The sequence below is a fragment of the Podarcis tiliguerta genome, assembly GCF_965153285.1.
Source record: "Podarcis tiliguerta genome assembly, chromosome: 7".
NCBI lineage: Eukaryota > Metazoa > Chordata > Lepidosauria > Squamata > Lacertidae > Podarcis > Podarcis tiliguerta.
In genome coordinates this window covers 52,472,055-52,494,284 of record NC_139540.1, presented here as the reverse complement: position 1 = coordinate 52,494,284, position 22,230 = coordinate 52,472,055, and the positions used below count along the sequence as shown (strand labels likewise).

General features: G+C 43.4%; 1 protein-coding gene across 1 annotated transcript; it reads left to right on the top strand.

The window, feature by feature from the left end:
* Positions 1–9,862: 9,862 nt before the first annotated feature.
* CBLN2 (cerebellin 2 precursor) lies at positions 9,863–18,234 on the top strand. Its single transcript, XM_083450270.1, has 5 exons — positions 9,863–10,322; positions 10,619–10,679; positions 11,980–12,512; positions 15,906–16,025; positions 16,567–18,234. The coding sequence occupies exons 3-5, from the start codon at positions 12,165–12,167 to the stop codon at positions 16,762–16,764; spliced, it is 666 nt and encodes a 221-aa protein (XP_083306396.1). The 5' UTR covers positions 9,863–10,322; positions 10,619–10,679; positions 11,980–12,164; the 3' UTR covers positions 16,765–18,234.
* The last annotated feature ends 3,996 nt before the right edge of the window (positions 18,235–22,230 follow it).

Here is a 22,230-nt window from a genome sequence, read left to right as displayed (position 1 = left end):
AATTTTACCCCTGATAAAGAGGCCATGACCTGGAAAAAGAGGAGACAAGGTAACCCTATTCGCATGACACACTTTTCTGCATTTGAAGATACTAAATGTATTACATGACCTGCAGGTGATGTCCTGTTTGATGTAGTATGTTCTATCCATCCTGGTGCTTTAGAAGGTAACTTTCTCCATGAGAAACACATGGGTTGTGCAGCATTTGGAATTACAAGGATGAGATCCTTAATTGCTGATAGATGGCTTAAGTACAGCTCTCACTAGTAGCTTGTAGCTTGGACAGATTTGGTTGTTGGTGAAATGCTGTGATAGGAGAATTGAACGGCTTGGGGCAAGCTGTGGTGGGAGAGGGTGTGGGATGAGATTAGCTGTGAAGGGAGGTCTGGGTAAGGTGTGAGGGGATAGGTACAGTTTTGGTTATTTCAGATAGTCTGTCTAAATTAAAGTCCATTTCAATGGCACTACTCTGAATATAAATTAAATTGAATGCTACCCATTGTGTGCACATATCTGTTCCATCTGCAGCTGAAAGGGTCAGTATTACAGATGCAAACTGGGTTTACCAATAAAAAAGAACCATTGAAGCTCCTTCTTCCCATGTGGAATGTGGATCAGGGCCAATCTGACGCAAAAATGGAGGAAAACATTCACCCATCAGCAATTAAGTCATTTACTTTGCCTACCTCTCTACTCCACCTGCTTTAATATAATACTATTTGAATATAAATGCTGATTGACTTTAATCGCTCCATCTCACCATTCTCCCATGGCTCAATTTCTGCATATCTCTTCTTCTTTTTTGCTTTTAAAGAAAATAGCTGGAAGCAAGATTTTTCACCTGCCAATTTTCTATTGGAATGTCTGCTCTGAGATGGCAAAGAATCATATTTCCAACCCATAGCTGTGGAATACATCTACTTCCTATTATTCACAAAGAGAGTGAAGACTAGCACTTGATTGACAGTTGCTAATACTTTAATTGACAAGCCAAGGCGAGACGGCACATGTGATTTTGTCTGTTTTACAAAAGGGAAAGAGATAGCTGATTCAGATTGCTCTAATTGGAACATAACATAGTAGTATAATGGCTGTGCATGGGAAAGTGATTTTGCCTTTTACTAAATGAGCTCAGCAAGGATGATAAAAATGACAGCATTGGTTTAGCAAGCTCAGGCTTTTTAAAAATGGGACTAAGGCTGATTGACAGAAAGGAGGAGCTGACGTTATTTTGTTTACCCTTCTAAGATGCCATGATGTTGTAGAGAAAATAGTATTTTGAAAAACCAAGTCTCTTGAGGTTACGGTAGGAATAACAAAGTGAATTGGAGAGTGGCTGGAAGAAAGAAGCAAGGATCTATGATTTATGCAGCAAACTTTGGCTAAAAGATAGTCACTTGTGGACTCCATTAAGTCACATTGGTTAATCTTTTATTTACACTGTGGATCAGGGCATCTATCTTTATACAGATAATACATTGCAGCAGGACACCATCCCATAATGTATTAGCAGCTGGAACTTTGCAAGACCACCAATTTTAGTTCTCGTTTGATAGATCTGAGGAATGCCACACCATTAGTAACTTGGCAATTGCCTAGATTTAAGCTGTTTCAAAAGGCATTTGCTGTGCTTTGATGGATCATGGATAAAACACAAGCTTTCTCTTAGGAAAGAGAACTCACACAATCACACAGAGCTCATTTTGTCCATTTCGCCAGGATATGGTTTCCTGTGCTGTTATAGATCCGTCTACACAGGGATGGGGATGGGCCAATGATTTCAGTCTGTATACAACAGCTTCCTATTTTCGATGCAAGGCTTTCTTTCTCCTGGGCCTTTATCATTAATGTTCTGGTCTGACCAGCCAGCCAGGCACCACCCTCTGATCAGGACCTATGATTGGCCCATTCAAATTTTCCCTCTTTGGTGGGAAGACTGCTCCTGATACTGCTGGCCCTGGGGAATCCCCCCAGCAGTAGCCAGTGAGCGAGCATAGTCTGGTTTCTGAGGAAGAAGACAGAGCATGAAGGAGTCACAACCATCGCCCCCCCCCCCCCCGCCGGACATGGTAAGTAGTCACTGCTTTGTCCTGGCTTTTGGGAGGAGTTGAAGATTGTGATTAGAGTTGCCATATCTTGAAGAGCCACTGCCAGTCTGAGCTGGGGAAAGAGGCACAGGGGTATGGAGGGCTACAGTTATCGCGCCTGCACGCCTCTTTCCCCAGCTCGGACTGGCAGCAGCCGAGGCATGCAGAGCAGCCTGATTCTGAGCTCAAGCCCTCCCAAGTCCCCCCCCCCCCGGACATTTCCTCTAACATGTAAAAATCTGCCCAGATGGGCATGTTGTCCCCCCCACAAGAGGATATACCTGGGTTTCCCCAGACGTATAGCAACCCTAATTGTGATGAGTCATTCAGTTATGATTTTATTTCACCTGCTTCAGTACAGTGGTACCTTGGTTTAAGAACAGCCCTGTTTACGAACTATTCGGTTTATGAACTCTGCAAAACCAGAAGTACAGTGGTACCTCGGGTTACAGACGCTTCAGGTTACAGGCGCTTCAGGTTACAGACTCTGCTAACCCAGAAATAGTACCTCGGGTTAAGAACTTTGCTTCAGGATGAGAACAGAAATTGCGCGGTGACAGTGGGAGGCCCCATTAGCTAAAGTGGTACCTCAGTTTAAGAACAGTTTCAGGTTAAGAACAGACCTCCGGAACGAATTAAGTTCTTAACCCGAGGTACCACTATAGTGTTCCAGTTTGTGAACTTTACCTCGGTCTACGAACAGAAGCCGAATGGTGGAAGGGCACCAGTGATGGGAGGCCTCATCAGGGAAAGCATGCCTCGGTTTAAGAATGGCTTTGGTTTAAGAACAGACTTCCAGAACAGATTAAGTTTGTAAACTGAGGTACCACTGTATTTCATTTGACTCTGTTCATCTTATTGATTATTGTGGGAGGCGAGTTATTGGTTTGTTTGTTTTTTATTATGTATTTTGTGCTCTCATTTTGTATTTTTATGTTGTGAACTACCCTATGATCTTCAGATTCCGGTAGGTACCTGTATACTAAATGAATGAATGAATGGTGTCCATCTGAGACCCTTTGGGTGGAGTAGAGTACAAGATCATGCCTTCTCCACAATCTCAATGCATTCGTCCTAAAATTATAGTAACTGGTCTTGTGTTTTGAAATGGAATTGAGCCTGGTTTTGCAATCTGTTTAAATCTCAGTGGTTAATCAAAATTCTTCAATTTCTGCTGCAGGACATTGTGTTTATGTTCTTCAAGTATAGACACAATTCAAAATATATCAGTTGGAGAAAATCGGACCATATATTGAAATGTGATATTCTGTTAAGATATTTGGATTGTGAATTGTGGATCTTGACATTCAAATCCAAATCAAATTTACAACTTTCATCAGAAAATTCAAATAAACTTGAAGCAAACTTTTTGCCCCTCCCACACTTTTGCAGTGAGTTAGCACAACGTATTTCGACTTCCTCCCCCCCCCCCACACCTATTAGGAGCAAATAAATTATTGATTTGCTGTATATGGGAAGCAGCACTGAAATTGGCAGACCACAGAGAAGGGAGCAAATTAACATAACAACACTGTTGAGTACATTACCTTCCTTGCAATGTGTTTCAGATCAGAACATTTTAACAAGTACTGATGTAGTTTGGAGTTCTGAAGACATCGTCACTTAATTGTTTGGCTCACTTTGCACTTTCCCTTTCAATGTACCTAAAAATACATTTTGTCTTGACATAGCAGACTGAAAAGAATGGTGGAGAAAGAACTCCCCAAAGTGGTTGCGAATACAAGCAATGAACAAATGGATTTGAATTTATGTGATGCTTATGATGACATCTAGCATCTCTGTAGCACAGAAAGCCAAAGGGATTATATGTATGCACTGCTAATGCTCATGGAAACTCTTCTGTGAATATGCTTTTACATGCAGGAGTCTGAAAAAGCTGATATATCCTTGTATGAGGAATACTAATAACAAGGTTTCAAAGTTTTCTGTATTGGCCCTTTGGGGAGCTGTTGCTTTCTGACCACTTCAGAAATAGTGTAAAGCAGAATAAATTGAAGCTTTGTTATCCCCCCCCCCCCACCGCAAGCATTCTTATCACTTACAATGAAAATACAGAATACAGGAAGTGGGATCTGCAACATATAATGTTGCTGTGTGCATCTTTCAGGATATTCAATTCCACCCCCAATTCCTATTTTGTGTGTGTTCTTTCTTTCTTTCTTTCTTTCTTTCTTTCTTTCTTTCAACAGACATCCAGCAGTCTGTGGCTACTGAGCATGCTCAGTCTTCGTTTTGGAGGTCTCATGCCTCAGAGTTTTCCCCCACTAGAGATTTTTGTACTTCTGCAAACCTTTGGATCTTCCCAAGTTGATTGCTACCATCCTCTCTTGTGTGGCTGGTGTCATTTTGGCTATGTAGGGATTCACGCTGATAATGAGATCACTCCATAGAATATTACAACAAAGGAAGTAAAAATAAATATCAGCAACAGAAAAAAAAAGATTGGAATAAAAACCAGGTGCTGGAGAAAACAGCAACAAGATATACAATTAACATAATGAATGAATGAAACTTTATTTGCGTCAGCCATCGCCCATAGCAACAAAGGAACATTGTGTTGTACACAGAACTAAATAAGTTGATTATATAAAACACAGTATAGGGTCCTGAATCAGCAATCAAATAGTGGACCTTATTCTGATTGCCCCATCTAGAAACCTTGCAGCCTTTGCTGTCATCTGCTCCTCTTGATCTGCCAGGAGAAATGACACTGTGGCAGTGGTTGGGTGACCCGGAATGGACAATAAAAGAGGAGTGATAATCTCATTCCTCAGGTCTTTGTAAAGAATGCACGCCAGGAGAGCATGCACCACTGATTCGGTGCTGCCATCTCTGCAGGGACATAAGTGTTTTTCGTGTGGAATCTGTTGGAATCGTCCCTCAAGTACAGCCAAGGGCAGTACATTCAGTCTTGCAAGGGTAAAGGCACGTCTATATTTTGGAATTGCTAGATTATACAGATAGGGTGCCAAAGAATCAAAGTGAGAGGATGGAAAGTGGTCATACCATGGGCAAAATTTCCTTATTGTGGCCAAGTTGTTCTGATGCTTGATATCATTTAGGCGTTGGCAAATTAGACTGTTTGCTTTACTATAACCCACGGTGAGTAGCTGTTGTGGGGATAAACCACAAGAGTGAAGTTTTTGATTGACAATTTTAGACCAGACACTCTTGTGAAAGTCTTGTTGCACTAGGGATATTAGACCGGGTGGGGGGGTTGAGTTTAGGTGAACCCAGAAGTTAAGTGACCTGCACCAAATCCATAATTCTACCGAGGGGAGATTGGCCTCTAGGCGCAATGATGCATTTGGGACACAGGATGGTACAATTAACATACCTGTGGGAATAGTAAGCTAAAATGACACCTAAGTAAGTGTCAGGTGATCCTCTCCTGGATGCCACCACATAAAAGTCATAGTCATCACACACTTCAGATGTGATGGTGGAGAAGGGGTACCCAAAGAGGACCTTTGTAGAAGTTCATATCAAAATAGAGAATTCAACTAGCCCATTGTTTGCTCCAGGGGTAGGAAACCTCAGGCCTTAGGTTGGATGTTCAGGACCAACTGATGCATCAAGTATCATAGGATGATCTAGGAAGGCTTGAGGAATTCAGTCTTTGTGAATTGTTCTGCAAAAGGCTCCTTGCCCACACGTCATAGGCCGATGTGAATACCCGAACTTAGTTATCCACTCAGATTTTGCAGCTCTCCAAATATTGTGCGACACAGGCCTCATCAGCTTAAACGTATCAAAATACATATTTTAAGGCATATTTCTGAAATAAAATACATAATTTAATACATGCTAAATTAAATATGCATTTGGAGAAGATTTCTTTAAAGCAAACATTTGCAGATTAATGTGCCAATGGAGCAGAGCGGACAGATTCCTAGAGCTCAGAGTACTACCTCACTTAGCTTAGAGGAGTGGATAGAATAAACTTGCAGTAGCCACTGCCTTCAAGGTTTTCCCCCAAAGGAGACGATAAAATATAAGCAGTGACATAAATGCCCCCCTGCCCATGATTAGGGGTGGAAGTTAAAGCTAACAACATGCAGTATTCATCACTTTTGGAAAGGTTTATCACAAGACCAAAAACCAGATGTAATGCCTGGATGTTCTAATAATTGTAAAAGACTATATTCCCCAACCAATTTCATGAAACTTTGTGCTGAATGTTCATGTGGTGAAGTTGTACCATGTGCAAACAGCATTTGGATTATTCCTTTACGTTGACCCATTTGATTGATTTTTGGAGTACTAACCCAATGTTCATAATGTGTCCATTGACCATGGAAGCAATTTAGAACTTTCCAGTAGCTCACAAATACATGAAGTCATGAGTTTTCAGGGTCTAGGTCTGCCTCAACTAAGGTGTCTTTGTTTGGGTAGATTAATGGTTTTGAATAAGACTTTGCAGTGCAGTTTAAGAATCTCTGTGGCTCACACTTAAATGCAAAACATGGAAGCATGAGAATGGAGTTATAGAGTGTAAGGATGAAATATCCTTCCAATACAATGGGCTTGAAAGTCTGTATTCACATTTGTGACAATGTGCTTAACCCGGCATATAGTGTACTGTGTAAGCATCACTTGTTAGTGAACAGAGTACTATCTTATACGAGTTTATCTGGAATTAAGGCCCATTGAACTCAGTAGATATGAATAGGATGATGCCATCACTTACCAGTTTGGGGGGGAAACCCTCATATTCCAAGAAATGCAAGGGAAATCTATTGTGCTTGACCAGGATGGTTCCTATTGCTCTTCTTCTTCTTCTTTTTTACTATTGGATGTTAAGAGCCTATAATATACTGCAACTTGCTGTCCAGTATACTGAAAAACCAATAGCAATAAAACATAAAGCAGTTCAGTGCAATGAAGTTATTCATCCACAGGATCAACCCGTAAAGGACCATTTTCTTTTATTTCTGGCGCTGACTCACTTTTACTGAAGAACTTTGCCACTTATAGAAATGCACCTAAGTAGTAAATGCTTTGTAATGGTTCCCCACCGTGGATCCCTCATCATTTTTTCCTGAAGAATAAGCAGAGTTTTATAACTCATTGGAGCTACATTTTATGAACACAGCATGTGCAGAGCATATGGCAAAGTGAATTTGAAGCATGGGGTCTGGGGCAGATTTTTAATGTAGCCTCTGCTCTTCCCTCTTCTGCGTGGTGATGTGATTTTTTACCAATTCCCAGATCAGCCACTTCCAAGAATTATCTTAATACAGCAGGGTGTTTTTTTTATGAGTCAGTCTATTGTGTCAAATGTAACTTTCATAATGCTGAAGATACTTTTGTCCAGCCCACATCCAGTCTAGAAAGCTCTTTCACTGATGCATGGAATGCAATCCACAGTTTTGTTGAAAATGATTCTTTTCTGGTCCTCATGTCTGTCCTGAATTTCAGGAAGTACTGTGCTTTTTTTAGGTTGGATAAACCCAAAGTTAATTGCTCCTTTCTTTGCAGCTTCCTCTGTGATGAATTTCAGACTGGAAGCTCCTCAAGGAAAATACCTTTTATGTGGTATTAGGCAGCCTTCTCCAACATGGTGCCCTCCAAGTGTTTTGTACTAAACCTCCCATCAAACTGCTTGAGAAAGTAAAGATTTATAACAATTCCTGATGCTCAAAAATAAGGGGTCGAAGAAAGCAACATAGAACCTTTTCAGAGAAGCAGTAAGATTTTAGCCTCCACACCCTATATTTAGATGCTGGTAGCTATGTCATAGGTAATTGTTTCAATGGGACACGGGTGGCACTGTGGGTTAAACCACAGCCTAGGGCTTGCTGATCAGAAGGTTGGTGGTTTGAATCCCCACGACGGGGTGAGCTCCTGTTGCTCGGTCCCTGCTCCTGCCAACCTAGCAGTTAAAAAGCCCGTCAAAGTGCAAATACATAAATAGGTACCGCTCCGGTGGGAAGGTAAACGGTGTTTCCATGTGCTGCTCTGGTTTGCCAGAAGCAGCTTAGTCATGCTGGCCACATGACCCGGAAGCTGTATGCCGGCTCCCTCAGCCAATAAAGCGAGATGAGTGCCACAACCCCAGAGTCGGTCATGACTGGACCTAAGGTGTCCCTTTACCTTTACCTTTAATTGTTTCAATATTACTATTACAGTTTAATAGCCAAACATTGTCCAATGGCTAGGTCAGAATTTTGTACAAAATTGATAAAAATGGATGCTCAGTCATATTCAAAATCAGTTTTTCAAATGGTGTCAGTGGTCTAATTGCTTGGGATTTAACTGTTGAATTTGAGATAAGACATAGGATCATAGAATCTTAGAGCTGGAAGCAACTCAAGGGTCATCTAGTCCAACCCCCTGCAATGCAGGAATCTCAGCTAAAGCATCCATGACAGATGACCATCCAACCTCTGTTTAAAAACCTCCAAGGAAGGAGAGTCCACCACCTCTCCTGGGAGTCTGTTCCACCACCGAACAGCTCTTACTGTCAGAAAGTTTTCTTGAAAGTTTAGTCGGAATCTTCTTTCTTGTAACTCAAGTCCTACCATGGGCATAGCCAGGATTTTATTTGGGGGGGGGGCAGACCTATTGTTAGGTGGGGACAAAACATCAGTTTGCTAATTCTTTTTATTGAATTTTATTGATTTTGGGGGCAACTGGCCCTCCCGCCCCCCCATCGCCTGGCTAGCCCATGAATCCTACCCTCCAGAGCAGGAGAAAACAAGCCTGCTCCCTCTTCCATGTGACAGCCCTTAAGGTGCATTTGAAAAAGGCTATCATATCTGTCTCCCCTTTTCCATGCTAAACATACCCAGCTCCTTCAAGTGCTCCTCATCTGATGGATTAGTAGCCCAAGCACATTACAGGGTGTTGTTGTTTTTTAACAAGATGCCGGGAAGACCCTACTCTACCTGCCACCCCAGATTTCTGAAATCTGCTTGGAGTCAATCTCTGGCCTGGAAAAAAACCACACACACTTTGCACACAGTCAGATTTATTCTTTCTAACTGTTACTTTCGTTCTTACGGAGCTGAACCCTCACAAGATTTAACAAGTTCTGCAGGCGAGTCCAGGGCAAATTGTGCCTCAAATTGATACTTAAGGCCAAGGGACATAGGTTCATTATCTGCACTGGCATCATGGATAGTTGGGAAAAACCTTCGCTAATGCTTCTCTCTGAGGAATAGCACCGATTTCTATTTTTATTGTAAAAAAAAAAAAAATGCAGCTAAAATCACCTGGGGAAGAAAAGGGAAACCGGTGGCATGATAAACAAGCCATTAGCACAAAAGGCTCACTCTCTTCCACAGTCTCCCCTTTCTCTAGCTTTTCAGCACCAACTACTCGGCTCCGCAGCAGCTGCACCAGCTGAGCTGTGAGAAATATATATATTGCAGCCAATAACAACTGATGATAACCTTGACTGCAGCATATATCATCATGGCAGCCTTTGGCTTTGTAAAAGATCTGCGAGCGCAGGATTCCCTTGATTGCAGGAGGTGGAGAGGGAAGAGCGGGGGAGAGGGAGGAGGCGAGAGCTTAATTGAAAGTTCATCCTCCTCCTGTTCTCCCCGGGAATCCCGCTCCCGATGCTCTTTCTCTAACCCAAACAATCCAACCACGTCCACAAGGCACGCTCCATCCCTTTAATTCCGAAAGCCCCGTAGAGAGCATTCTGTAGGCAACGGCAGCGAGTGACACTAGGTGGCGCTCGCCAACCACTTTTGGAGTTAGGCCGCTTTCCGTTCCGGCCAATATAACGCGCCTCCCTCCCGTCCTCGCGCATCTAATTCCAGACTTGATAGGGTATCCCTGGGAAAAGGAAAAGAAAAAAAAAGGGGGGGCGCAGGAACCAAAGTTAATAAGGCATTTGCGCCTAAGCAACCCCTGTGTCCTGAGGTTTCTTTAAAGCGACAGCCCCTGTTCCCCGCTCACACGCTACAGCTACCCCTCTCTGTCCAGACCAGAAACGGAACTTCTGTAAACGAGCGACTTCCACGCCTCGTCACCGTGGCTGCTGCTTAGTCTTTTCCCGATATTTGCCAGCGTTCTTCTTCCGTGGCCGATCTTGACATTTGACGGTGGTCTGTGCGCAAGGGGAGGGCGGGGAGGGGAGGAAGAAGACATGTGGAGATCTACTTCTACCAGCTTCTGAGAGCGCGTTTCTTTTAAAGAAGACTCAAAAAGGATCGCTTCCTTCGTTCCGGGTGAAATTCAGCCTCTGCCTGGCTCCAGGTAGCCGCTGTTTACAAGACATCAAGCCAGGGGAAATTGACCGGGGGCGGCGGGGGAGGTTGTGTGTGTGTGCGCGCGCTGGAATTTGTCCAGGGCAGATCTGGGTTGTGTGTGTGCGCGCGTGTGTCATGCTCGAGTTTATCTGGTGTGAGAAGCAGTGGCGGGTGTGAATGTGTCTGCGAGAGGGTGGGAAGGAGGAAGGGAGGGAGGGGGTGATCTTGGCAATGGGCGGGAGAGAACGAGGCGAATCCTGTCTCTTCTGCTTGCCAGCCTAATCTCAGCTCATTTTCTCCAAGCAATACAACTTCGCGGACGGCAACCTAAGCCAAGCCCGACTCTCCACCATGGACCCTCCAGGTAAACCAGCGCCCCGCGCGCCAGCCCCTTTCATTTTGATCCATTTAAAAAAAAAAAAATCCAGATGGAGATAAAGACGGGATAGCAAAATTAGGAACTCGTAGGTTGTTGTATGGGAGCTGGGGGGGGGGCGGTGTCCTTCCTGATGGGCTTTTTAGAAAGGGAAAGCGATGGAACGGGGTGAAAGGGGTTCCTGTTAGTGACTCGGTTCAGGTTCAACTCTTCCGGAAGAAACTCGGGAACTTTGCAGGTGGTACCCGTTGCATTCCCCACGAGGGTTTAAGGAAGGGATTTGCTAAAACTGGACAGGGATGCGAATCAAAGCGGAAACGGCCTTGTGGACCAGTTGTATGGGGGGAGGGGAGTCGAAGTTGGAGCGGAGTTTATCAGCAATTCCAAGAAAGCAGACATCTCCGAGTCCGAGGCACTGGGTTACATTAACTCGCGTTAAGCAGATTTTGTTTTAATTACAACTAAAATCTAAGACTCGCTTGTGTTCAATGTTTTTTAAAAAGTTACATCTGGATGGGAGAATAGAACAAAAATGCCTAAGTGCTTTGGGATGGAGGTAAAATGTCTGTGGTTATTGCCACAGCTTGCTGTGCCTGAGGAAAGAGGGAACCAGACAGGAGGTTGGGAGGTTCTTGTGTTTCGTGTGTGGAAACAAATCGTCTGCACCTCTATTTGTGGTGTGGGAAAGAGGTGCAGAGGGACCTCCCAGGTTGCTTCCCTTCGATTCCCGGCGTTGGGTGGGGTGGACTGGGTCATGAGCCCAGGCTTATTCAGAAGTGCCATTGTTTTCCTTTAAAAAAATAAATAAAGAGAGTCCGGCTCTTGCCACAAGCACTGCACAAGGAGCGAGATGTTGAAAGAGCCCGCCCCACCCCTTGCGACGCCCTCAGCTCTCGCACACACTCCAAAGCGGGTTCAGACGGGGGCTTGTGTGTCACTGTGAGAAACAGGGTGCTGGACTTAACGGGGCTATTGTTCTGATCCACTAGCACCTTTCTTAGGTTATGTGGTGACACGTTCCTTGGCGGGAAACGGAGCGCAGCTCGCGCCCGCCCCGTCAAGGTCTTTTTGCCCGGTTCGCCTTCTGCCGTGTGTCTGAGAGAAGCCCTGTCCCGCTCCACTTCATAAAACAGACACCGAGTGGGTTTCTTCCCCCACTCCTCACACCACACAGGGTGAACCTCGGGAGGGTCTGGCACTTTTTGTGAGGGGGGGTGGGAGGCGGGCTGAGGAGCTGGACTTTCTCGGCGCCCGCCGCCACCTCACTTGGCTCTTTTTCGCCCCGCAGGCTGCAGCGCGCCTCCCGCCTTCCTGTGAGGCCGCCGAAGAAGCGCGAAAATTCAAGGCGGCGCCCGCTGAGGCGCCCAGCCCGGCCGCCCTCCGGAGACTGAAGGCAGCAGCGCCCGGCCGTCGCCCTCCCGCCGCCCCCTTTGGACTCCGCGGCTGGACGGACGGGCCCCGCTGCGGCAAGACATGGCCGGGCGGCGGCTGTGGTGGCGGCGGCGGCGGGGGGCGCTGGCGGAGCCCGCGGGCGGCTACTCCTGCGGGGCGGTGGCGGCGGCGGCGCTGGCCCTACTGCTCCTGCAGCTGCCCGGCGGCAGCCCGGCGGTGCCGGCGCAGAACGACACGGAGCCCATCGTGCTGGAGGGCAAGTGTCTGGTGGTGTGCGACTCCAGCCCGTCCGCCGACGGCGCCATCACCTCTTCGCTGGGCATCTCCGTGCGCTCCGGCAGCGCCAAGGTGGCGTTCTCGGCCACGCGCAGCACCAACCACGAGCCGTCCGAGATGAGCAACCGCACCATGACCATCTACTTCGACCAGGTCAGGCGCGCCAGCCCTCTCCCCCCTCCCTCGCGCCTTTTCCGGCCTTTCCTGGCCGTAGCCCCTCCCTCAGGTGACTACGCCCCGCCCAGGCGTCGCCGGCAAGCCAGGGTCTCCTCCCACCTGCCCACTCCTTCCCCGCCTCTACCTTGCACCTCTTTCTCCAGGTAAGCCCTTCCTGCCCCGGCCAGTCTGCTCTGGCGCCCCCTGGCGTCCAGAAGAGGCGCTCTCCACTTACTTACTTAGCCCTCATCCTTCGTTTACTGTCCAGCCTCACTCGTTTTTCTTCCAGTTCTCCCCACTCCTAGCCCCATTGATCTGTCTCCTATTGATCCTTAACTCCCATCTTCTACACCACCACTCTCCCTGTCCATCCTTTACCTAGTCCTGCCTTATTCCCACTCCTGCACAACTCCCTCCAGCCATGTCCTGTTCAGCAGTGACCCCCCTCAAGCTCAAGCTCTTTTCCTAAGAGCAATACATGGCCTCTCTCCCACTGACTGATGGCCCCTGCCTCTTCTCCACCTTCAATATTTGTTTTGATCTTTCTCCATTTTTTGTGATGCCCTTCCTGCACCTCCTTCGTACTCTTTCACACCTTAGCTAACTGTAGGGTTCCCATATGTATGTCCTCTTTTCCCAGGATGCATCCTCTTTTTTCATGGGTCTTAGTGATCCCTAGTTAAAAGTAGAAGCCAGCAAATGTGTCCTCTTTTTTGCTCTTCAAAATTTGGCAACCCTAGACTGGGCTTCTTCCAATGCCCTCTAAGTTAGGGATGGAGAGCTTGTGCCCACAGATGTTGTTGAACTTCAACTCCCACCAGCTCTAGCCAATATGGCCCAATGAACAGGGATGAAGGCAGCTGCAGCCTGTCACTATCTGGAGAGTCGCAGGTTCCTCTTACCTGTTTTAGTTCCACCTTAGTAATTCACTGTCAGCAGTCTGACAGTACTTGTGGCTCATCAACTTCTCTATGAAACAATAGCCATCACTTCCTTATTTTTCTATTCTGATGAGTGTCCTTTAAGTACCCCATCTAATGCTGTAGCTACCAACAAGATATATTTGGGGGGCTCCTCAGTCACCCTGTTTTGAATAATTATAACCACCAGTCTGTATTGCCAACAATATAAGATCCAATTCCAATTTCTCCAGAGAGGTGGCTCTGGGATTTCCTGCCTTCCCTTATCTAGTCAGGCAAACCAGACAGGCATGCATAGAGCAGCAGCCTGGGGAAATCCGCAGAATTTGGGTGTAGTGCAGTGTGGGGACAGTGAAGGCACTGCAAGCTTAAGCTTTGCCTCTTGGCTCATTTGAGGAAACCTACATGCTTTTAGGATTGATCTGTCTTATTGTTCCAGCCTAGGAAGAAAGAAGAGGGATGCACTGGGATTTTATGTAAAACCTTCCAAGTGAAAAGCATTCAGGTCATTTAGACTTGTTCAGCACAGATTATTTGTTTCTGTTTATGCATCCATCTGTCCAAGGATTGCTTTCTAATCATGATTACATGTGTATTCTATTATTTACCCATTGTGTTCCCCAGCTATTATAATCTTCTAGAAAAAAAATATTTTAACATAGATTGGCATAATTTTATTTTTGTAGAATAATTCTTTTGTCACCTTGCTGGCAGAGCTGTATAATGCTAGACACTATATACATACCGTTTTGTTTATAAAGTTTTTTCCTCTCTCTAATTTCATGATGTGTTGCCTTAAAATAAGAATTGTAGTGTTTGTTGAATAACTTAAATTTTTTTTAGCAATGAATGGGATTCTAGTTTCACAAATTCTTCTTCTTTCACACTTTTGTATATGAGTTTTAAATCTGGACTAGATGAGCTCTGAGGCTGATAATCTTATGTAAGAAGGATAGCCACAGTCTTTCACCAACTTCTGCATAGTTTTTACATTAATTTGTATATATGCGTACACACACAGGATATTGTGATACATGCTAGAAATTCTGAACAAGGAAGTACCTGGCCGTCAAAACAGAAAAATAACCATAAGAGCCAGAATCTGTGGCATTGCACCACTGAGCTTTGTGTGCAGTCTTAACCGTTCTTTGTTACAGAAAAGACAGCAGGAAGCTATGAGAGCTCTGCTCAGATGTAATAATAAGACCCCAGGCAAGTTGTTGCAACCAGTTACCTGGGAAGACAGATTAGGCAGAAGATTTCAGATCTGATTCTGTAGGTAATGCAAATATCAATCATGCGATGAACTGTAAACATCTCTTTGGAATGTTTTCTAATTCTAGGCCTGCCATGAGGTTGCCAGCCCTCATTTACATTTCTTTAGTTTAGTGTGACTTGCCTTTGGCCATAAGGAACCCTATTGGAGCTTGCTAATTCTTGGGATAAGTCCTTTCCTTGTGGTGGTGGTCATTACCTTTATATCCTGCCTTTCCTCCAAGGAGCTTCAGGTGGTGTACATGGCTCTTGCTGTAATGGTCTCCTCCCCATTTTATCACCACAGCCAGACTGTGAGGCAGGTTATGCTGAGAAAGAGGTGGTGACTGGCTCAAGGTCACCCACTGAACTTCATGGGTATTTTAACCTTGAATCCCAAGTACTAGTCCAGCATGTTAACCACCACACTAAATTGGCTCTCTCGTGGATTCATTGCTTTCTCCTTCTTTTGTTACTCTGCAAGAGGCCTTTAAAACATTCATAACTTGGCTCAAAAGAGCATTTTCCATTACCCTAATTGGCAAATTGCACTCACTTTTACCACTAAGTCCAAGTTCTCTGCGGGTTAAAATGCATCTTCCATACTTCTTTGTTCAAGCCTAATTGAATTAGTCCCTGTTCAGGATGGGGTAAAGAGACAAAAGAGAACGAGGGGTGTAAATTTCAAATAGAGAGAGAGAGAGAGAGAGGTTACTTATTTAAAATTTGAACTCCCTCCCACCGTTCCATCACATGTGACATGACTAAGTCTCATTTTGTTTCGCATTAACATCACAGGCCCCAAGAGAGACAATTAGTTTCAATACTGTTACATGAAAATGTAAAATCCTGGGCGGATTTGTTTAATGGGATCTTTTCTCCCTTCGTTTTGCGTGTCTCTCAGCAATGATACATTACATTTTCTCCTCTGCTGTGAAGACACAGGCTGCCATCATGATCCTTTCATTCTCTTGAAGAGGCATTGGGTGCACCACTGTGTAAATCAATCAGCTGTCTGAACCAATCCTTTTAAAACACCTTGGAAAGTTATTTCGTTTCCCTGCAGTCCGTTTTAATTGTGCAGCAAAATGCCTGTGGCTTTGCACTGCTTGGGCAGCCGGTCGAGAATTCTCCCTGTCTCTCCCCCCACCTGACCTTCCCCATAATGAAGGCATGACCTAATTCCCCCCTCCCCTTTCATTCTTCTTTTCTCCAGGTATTAGTTAATATTGGCAACCATTTCGACCTGGCTTCCAGTATATTTGTAGCGCCAAGAAAAGGAATATATAGTTTCAGTTTCCACGTTGTGAAAGTATATAACAGACAAACTATCCAGGTATGTACTCTTCACTGGGGGCGGGGGGGGGCAGTTTGTTTTTTCTTTGCAAAGTGGCTCACGTAAAGGCTTGTGACATTTGAATATATAGCAAAACGTCCCAAAGAAAAATAATAATAATGCAGTTACTGTTATATTAATGTGATCTTATTTCAGCAGAGCATTTTATGAATATGCTATTTTATCCATAATCTACTAGATACACCTAGTTCCCTCAGCCAGCATTACAGTCCCCCATCCCCACACTGGGCTAGCTGACTGGGCCATTTGGTAGAGAAAGTACAGGTGTATCAGTCTGAGCCAGGTGTGGAGCAAAGTGGTGGGTCATTTTGACCTTACACCCCCTCCCACTGCATGAGATATGTCTACCACCTCCTACTCTGTTTCCCCACCCCCATTTGGGATCCCTGCATGTGGGAGACTCACTTATATACTGGGTTGGAATTTGGTATGTGGGTGTGTTATATTGGGATGTAACAATGCAATTTTAAAAACAAACACTATGCAAGACTGCTGATGTTGAATTTCTTTTGAATTGTAGGTAAGCCTAATGCAAAACGGCTATCCAGTGATTTCAGCTTTTGCTGGAGACCAAGATGTCACCAGAGAAGCAGCCAGCAATGGGGTCTTGCTCCTTATGGAAAGAGAAGACAAAGTGCATCTCAAACTGGAGAGAGGGAACCTCATGGGAGGGTGGAAATACTCAACCTTTTCCGGCTTCTTAGTCTTTCCGCTATAAAGGGATGTCAAGGAGAAGCTTGATTTGCAAGCTGGAACAAGGATCAAATCATTTTGGAAAAACATACACACACAAGATCCCTCCTCCCTCTCCCAGAACTTGGCTAGACACGCCAATAATTCCAGCCACCCAGTCAGACTGCCATCAGAGAATAATGACAAACCTTCTTGATGCCACTGTTTGCTTTGACTCTTGACTGTTCCTTGGGAAAACCTGCAGCCCCGATTAGTTTTAGATGACAGTGATCTTTAAAAGAAACAAAATTATCAACCTGAGCAATTTGTACCTGTGATTGTAAAGTCAATTTTGGATTTTATTGTTGGGATCATTGACTTTCCTCCCTTCATTCTGTTTCTGTTCCTGTCCTGAAGAGACATGCTAATTGGGACCACATAAAAGTAGTCCAAGGCTTACCCTCAAAGCCGGAAGAATCTGCTATCCAATGAAGTGTTCCTGTGATGCTTTCTCTTTTTGTGTTTGTATAGCCTTAAAAATATACCAAGACAAAAATAAGAATGGCTTCAATTTCAAACCTGTATCTTCTGGGGAAGGGATTTTATTTATTTATTTATTTTGGACATTACTGTGTCAAGAAGTGCTTTATCCAGTGAAGCAAATTTTGCACGATTGGAAACTACTTTATTTTGTGTTACTTGTGTTTTCCATCATCATTTCCCCCCTCTTCTGACTCTTTTTGTGCTAAAGAAGCAAGCTAGATCGATCAATAAGATAAAGCAAGCATATATATGCCCTGTAACTTGCAGAGAAACTAACCAGTGAACTGTTCTGCTTGCACTATTCAGCTGATCTAATAGAAGCATTTGTGGAGATCGAGGAAGACTTTGCACAATCTGATCCTTGAGTTACATTCTGGAAAGGAAATGACATTTCTGAATTGGTCTGACATTTCTAGACGCTGTTCCAGAAGGCTGTGAATATCTTCTCTGAACATACCGTAAATTATTTCTTTGCATTACTGGGAGTTCTTTGGTGCTTTCCTGATCTTTATTTGATGGATTTAATTACTAATGCTTGAATATGCAGTGGCTTGGCCTCTTTGAGTGTTCCAACAAATTATCTTCCCTTCAAATTAGGTAAAAACAGATTTGCAGTGAACTTGCCAGGATCCAGCTTACATCAACAGTTGCTGTTAGTATGTGTGACAAAATCAGGGACGTCAAAAAAGAAAGAAAGAAAGAAAATGCTCTGAAAGCTTACTATGGTTTATGTGGTTTAACTATGAATACACCAGAAATTGTATATTTTATTTTATTTATTTTATTGATGCTTCCCTGTTAGCATCCAAAGACTTTTGAGTAGTCTTAATCCAATACTGTATACCACAAAGGTCATTGATTCCAAATGATAAAAGAAGAAACCTCAGGTTGAATTCCAATTCACCTTCTATGTGTCAATGTAACCAAAATGCTGATGAACTTTAGATTCAGAATAAATGGGGTTCATGTCCAACTTGGCTTCTTTTTCACTTTCATCTAAGTGTCAAAAGTGACTGTGCAATGCAGGAAAAGTGCTCAACAGTTGATTCAAAGAAGTCATTAGTGAGATTTTTTTTTTAAAAAAAAAATGTCGAATATATATATATATAATTGCTAAGCAGCTGGGTGGATGGGGATTTTATTTATTTCTTGTATTAGTTCATTTCCCCTTTCTCAAGGAACAAATCAAATGCAAATGATGTTTGCAGAATACAAACAGTAAACAGGTTGCATTGCATGTTGGAATTATGGTGGACATGTTTTCATTGTATAATTATCATTAAAAGGTCACTGTCAGTTAAAAAATATTCTTAAAAACAGTTTCTCTACCTGTGTTAATTATAGCACTTTCAATTGTTTTTCTTTTTTTTTTAAAAAAATAATATTTCTAAAACCCGTTTGTGTTTTGATCTCACCACAGTTTTTGTTTCTCAACTGCCTGAGAGGGTCCAGTAAATCTAGTCAGTATTGGCTTTGTCTTTGGAGTTGTTTCTAACTCAAACCCTGTACAGGTGATTCCCTACCATGTGTAGCATTTGATAAGAATCATACTTGTTTTTGGCATTTCTGAATTTGTGTATTTCATATTTGCATTCAGCTTTGCATGCATGGAGTCTGGTATATGTAAGGCCCTTTACCTTTGCTTTTGTGGTGTGTAGACTGTGTGGATAGGGCCTACCCACACTGGAATCTATGCATGCAGCTTCCTATGCCAATGTGAAGTTCAGGGTTGAGAAAGGTGGGATGGTACAACCTCAATCCAGTTCTATTTATAGGGAATGTCCAGACAGGGCTTTAGTTTCCCTTGCATTTTAAAATAAATTGATTTCCCCCATTCCAATTGTATATTGCTTTGTGGGTTCCCTCTGTCCTGTAAACAGCGTTTCCATACACTCCGGCTTCCGTCACAATGTTTTGTTGTGCCAGAAGCAGTTTAGTCCTGCAGGCCACATGACCCGGAAAGCTGTCTGCGGACAAATGCCAGCTTCCTCGGCCTGAAAGCGAGATGAGTGCCATAACCCCATAGTCACCTTTAACTGGACTTAACGTAACTGTCCAGATGAGTGCCATAACCCCATAGTCACCTTATACTGGACTTAACATAATTGTCCAGGGGTCCTTTACATTTTTCACCTCTGCCCTATATTTAGTGCCAGTCTAATGAGGCAACTTTAAAGAACTAATTCACATTTTTTCAAAAAGCAGTTTGTAGGAACTGCAGGTAATAGTGCATCAAAACTCTTTTGCATAGCATTTTACTTATGTGCACACTATGATTTGGTTAAAAGAAAACAAATCTGAATGCAACTGCAGGAACAATCACAGATTTCTTTTTTTGAAGGATGTAAATTGTAAGCAATCTCTTACAGTGTGCATATTTGTGTCTAACACAGAGGAAGGAAATAAGTGAATGCAATTCAAGTACAGAAAACTGTGGCAAATTCTGTAAAATACAGATACTTAAGAGAGGAACAATAGATCAGTTCTGCTTTGGAAATAACTAATTAATTTGGTGTTCTACAATTTCAGGATAAATTTGGATGAGGAGAATTTAAGAAGCATTTAAAATGCATTCATTTTCTTCAGCAATGTATTTTTTATTGCAGCTACTGTAGAAAAGACTTGAACCACAAGTGGTGCAGGTGAGTCAGAGTTTGAAAAAGCAGCTTGGTGCAAAACCATTTATGACAGGAAAAGGTTGCTTTTTATGGAATGAGGGCCATGCCCTTTATTTCTCCTTCACTATATAACCAAATTATCAGAATAAATAAATTACCTATACAGGCATGACCAGAATTTAATTTTCTTTATTATGAACAGGATATGTAGACAGGCAGATTTTGAATTTTATGGGCTATATATAAATCCATGAATAAGTGATACTTCTGGGTGCTATTTTTTTTTTAAAAAAATGGATGTTAACGCTGTCATTTCCTAAGTAGCGAGGCATGTTTGGCTTTTCTTGTTTTGCTGTTAGTGGCCTGTCGTGATCTGTCTGTTACTGTGTCAGAAATTCAGCCCCACACTACAGAAGATGTGCAAAAGTGTCACACAGCCAGACAGCTGCAAGTTAGGAGATTAAACATAGGCAGCTCATTTATGCTGGAGATTTCAGGGTTGGTTGGGAAGCAAGAACCCTAATTTATACAGATCCAATTCTAGCTTAAGGAGGCAGGCTGGTTTGGTCTAGCAGAATTATTTTACCATGTGGTGCTGGTGAGCAGTGGCATAGCTAGCTGCTCAGGTGCCCGGTGCAGGGGCTGTCCTGCAGCCAGGGGCGTGGTGATCTGCACCAATGGGGGCATGGCAATCCATCCATGGGCGGGGCAAGCCTGTCTGATGCTTGGAGCCTCTCCACTGCCTGCCCCTCAGCTGTAGGGCAGCTGTGGAAGAGGCAGTAGACAGAGGGAAGTCTCATGCTGCTGTTTTAGGCAGCGTGGAACTTGCAGGTGCCTAAGCCACCATGTCACTCCTAAAAAGTTTTGTGAGCCCAATTGATTATTATTTTTAAAAAAACTCATTTTGTCACCCCCCCTAGTGATGACACCCGGGGCGGACCACATCCCCCGCAGCCCCCTTCCTCTGCCACTGCTGATGAGTGCCTCCCTCTCTGTAAATCAGATTAAGTCATGATTTTATGTGATTTAATTGAGAGCTTGCTGCTTGTTGAACAAAGATAGCTAGTTCAGCGTTGATTTTGAGAATGCCTGGGCTGAAGTGCAAGCCGTTTACGATGTCAGTTCTTTTGACAGAGCTAGAATGTGCGTTTTTAAAGGAAGCTTTGCCCATAGCTACTTTCTCAGAGCATGTAGCAATTTCTTTCAGGTAAGTATCACACAAGGGACACTGCTCAGGCTACTCTGTGACACAAAGGGGGCAGACAGGTGGGTAGACTGGCAACAAAAGAGTAAAGCCTATCATCTGAATTTGGCTATTGGAAACCCTAGCATTTGTCATTGAGAAGGAGAACACAAGGTCCTCTCTGAAATAATTTATATGTATTTATAACAGTACTTCATCCTACCTGAATCTGCCATGATCCATATAGTTTGGATGTCATCTCAGCTCATATCTCCAACCTTTGGATAATTTAGATTGTATTGAAAATGACCGTATGTTGGCTCTCTGAATCATTATCATCTTATCATCTCCAGTGCATGCATGGGCTTGTTCAGCTAATATTGACAAAACTGTTCTGCAAGAGTGTGGATTTGTGATGACCTCAGTGTGGCTGCTCTTTGGGGGTTGGGGAATGAATGTGTGTTATTCTCCCGTAGAGTCACATAGCTATGCAGGGAACAGTCAGTGGAGCTGTCAGCTAACAAATCAATTTTAGTTGATTAATCATCTGCTTTTAGGGCACATATTTATTTCTGAAGCTATTTTGCCTATAGTGTGTGACAGTAATAGGGAATGGAAAAACAAAATATTATAGGTAACCTTTTCTTCTAAAACAAAACATTTAAAATGGCCTTTTCTTCGAAGGATTATTGATAGTATTTGTTGTTATTTTGTAAGTTACCTTGATTTCCTTCAATATCACAACTTGGCACCTGTTATCAAAGCTCTAGGAACAGGCAGTCCATCAATTAAATGAGGCAAAGTTTGCCTTACAATTAGGCAAAATTTAGATTATTAATTATACCAATTAAGGCATTGAGACTGAAGTTCTGTACACAGTTACTTGGGAGCAAGCCCACTGAACTTAGGGGGTCTTACTTCTAAGTAGTTATGCATAAGCATAAGTAGGCAAGCTTGCAGCCTGAATTTATACTTCTAAAATAATTACATATAGTAATTATGATTATGAAACTGACTCTTAGAAACATTAATTTAGGTCAGCATTTTATATTTCTGTCCACCAAATAAACTAGTCATCTCACTACAAAGCTGGATAATAAAAAAAATAACCTGCTAGCTATTCTGGATAAATGAAAGCAATTTTTGGACAAGAACTTAAGATTTTATG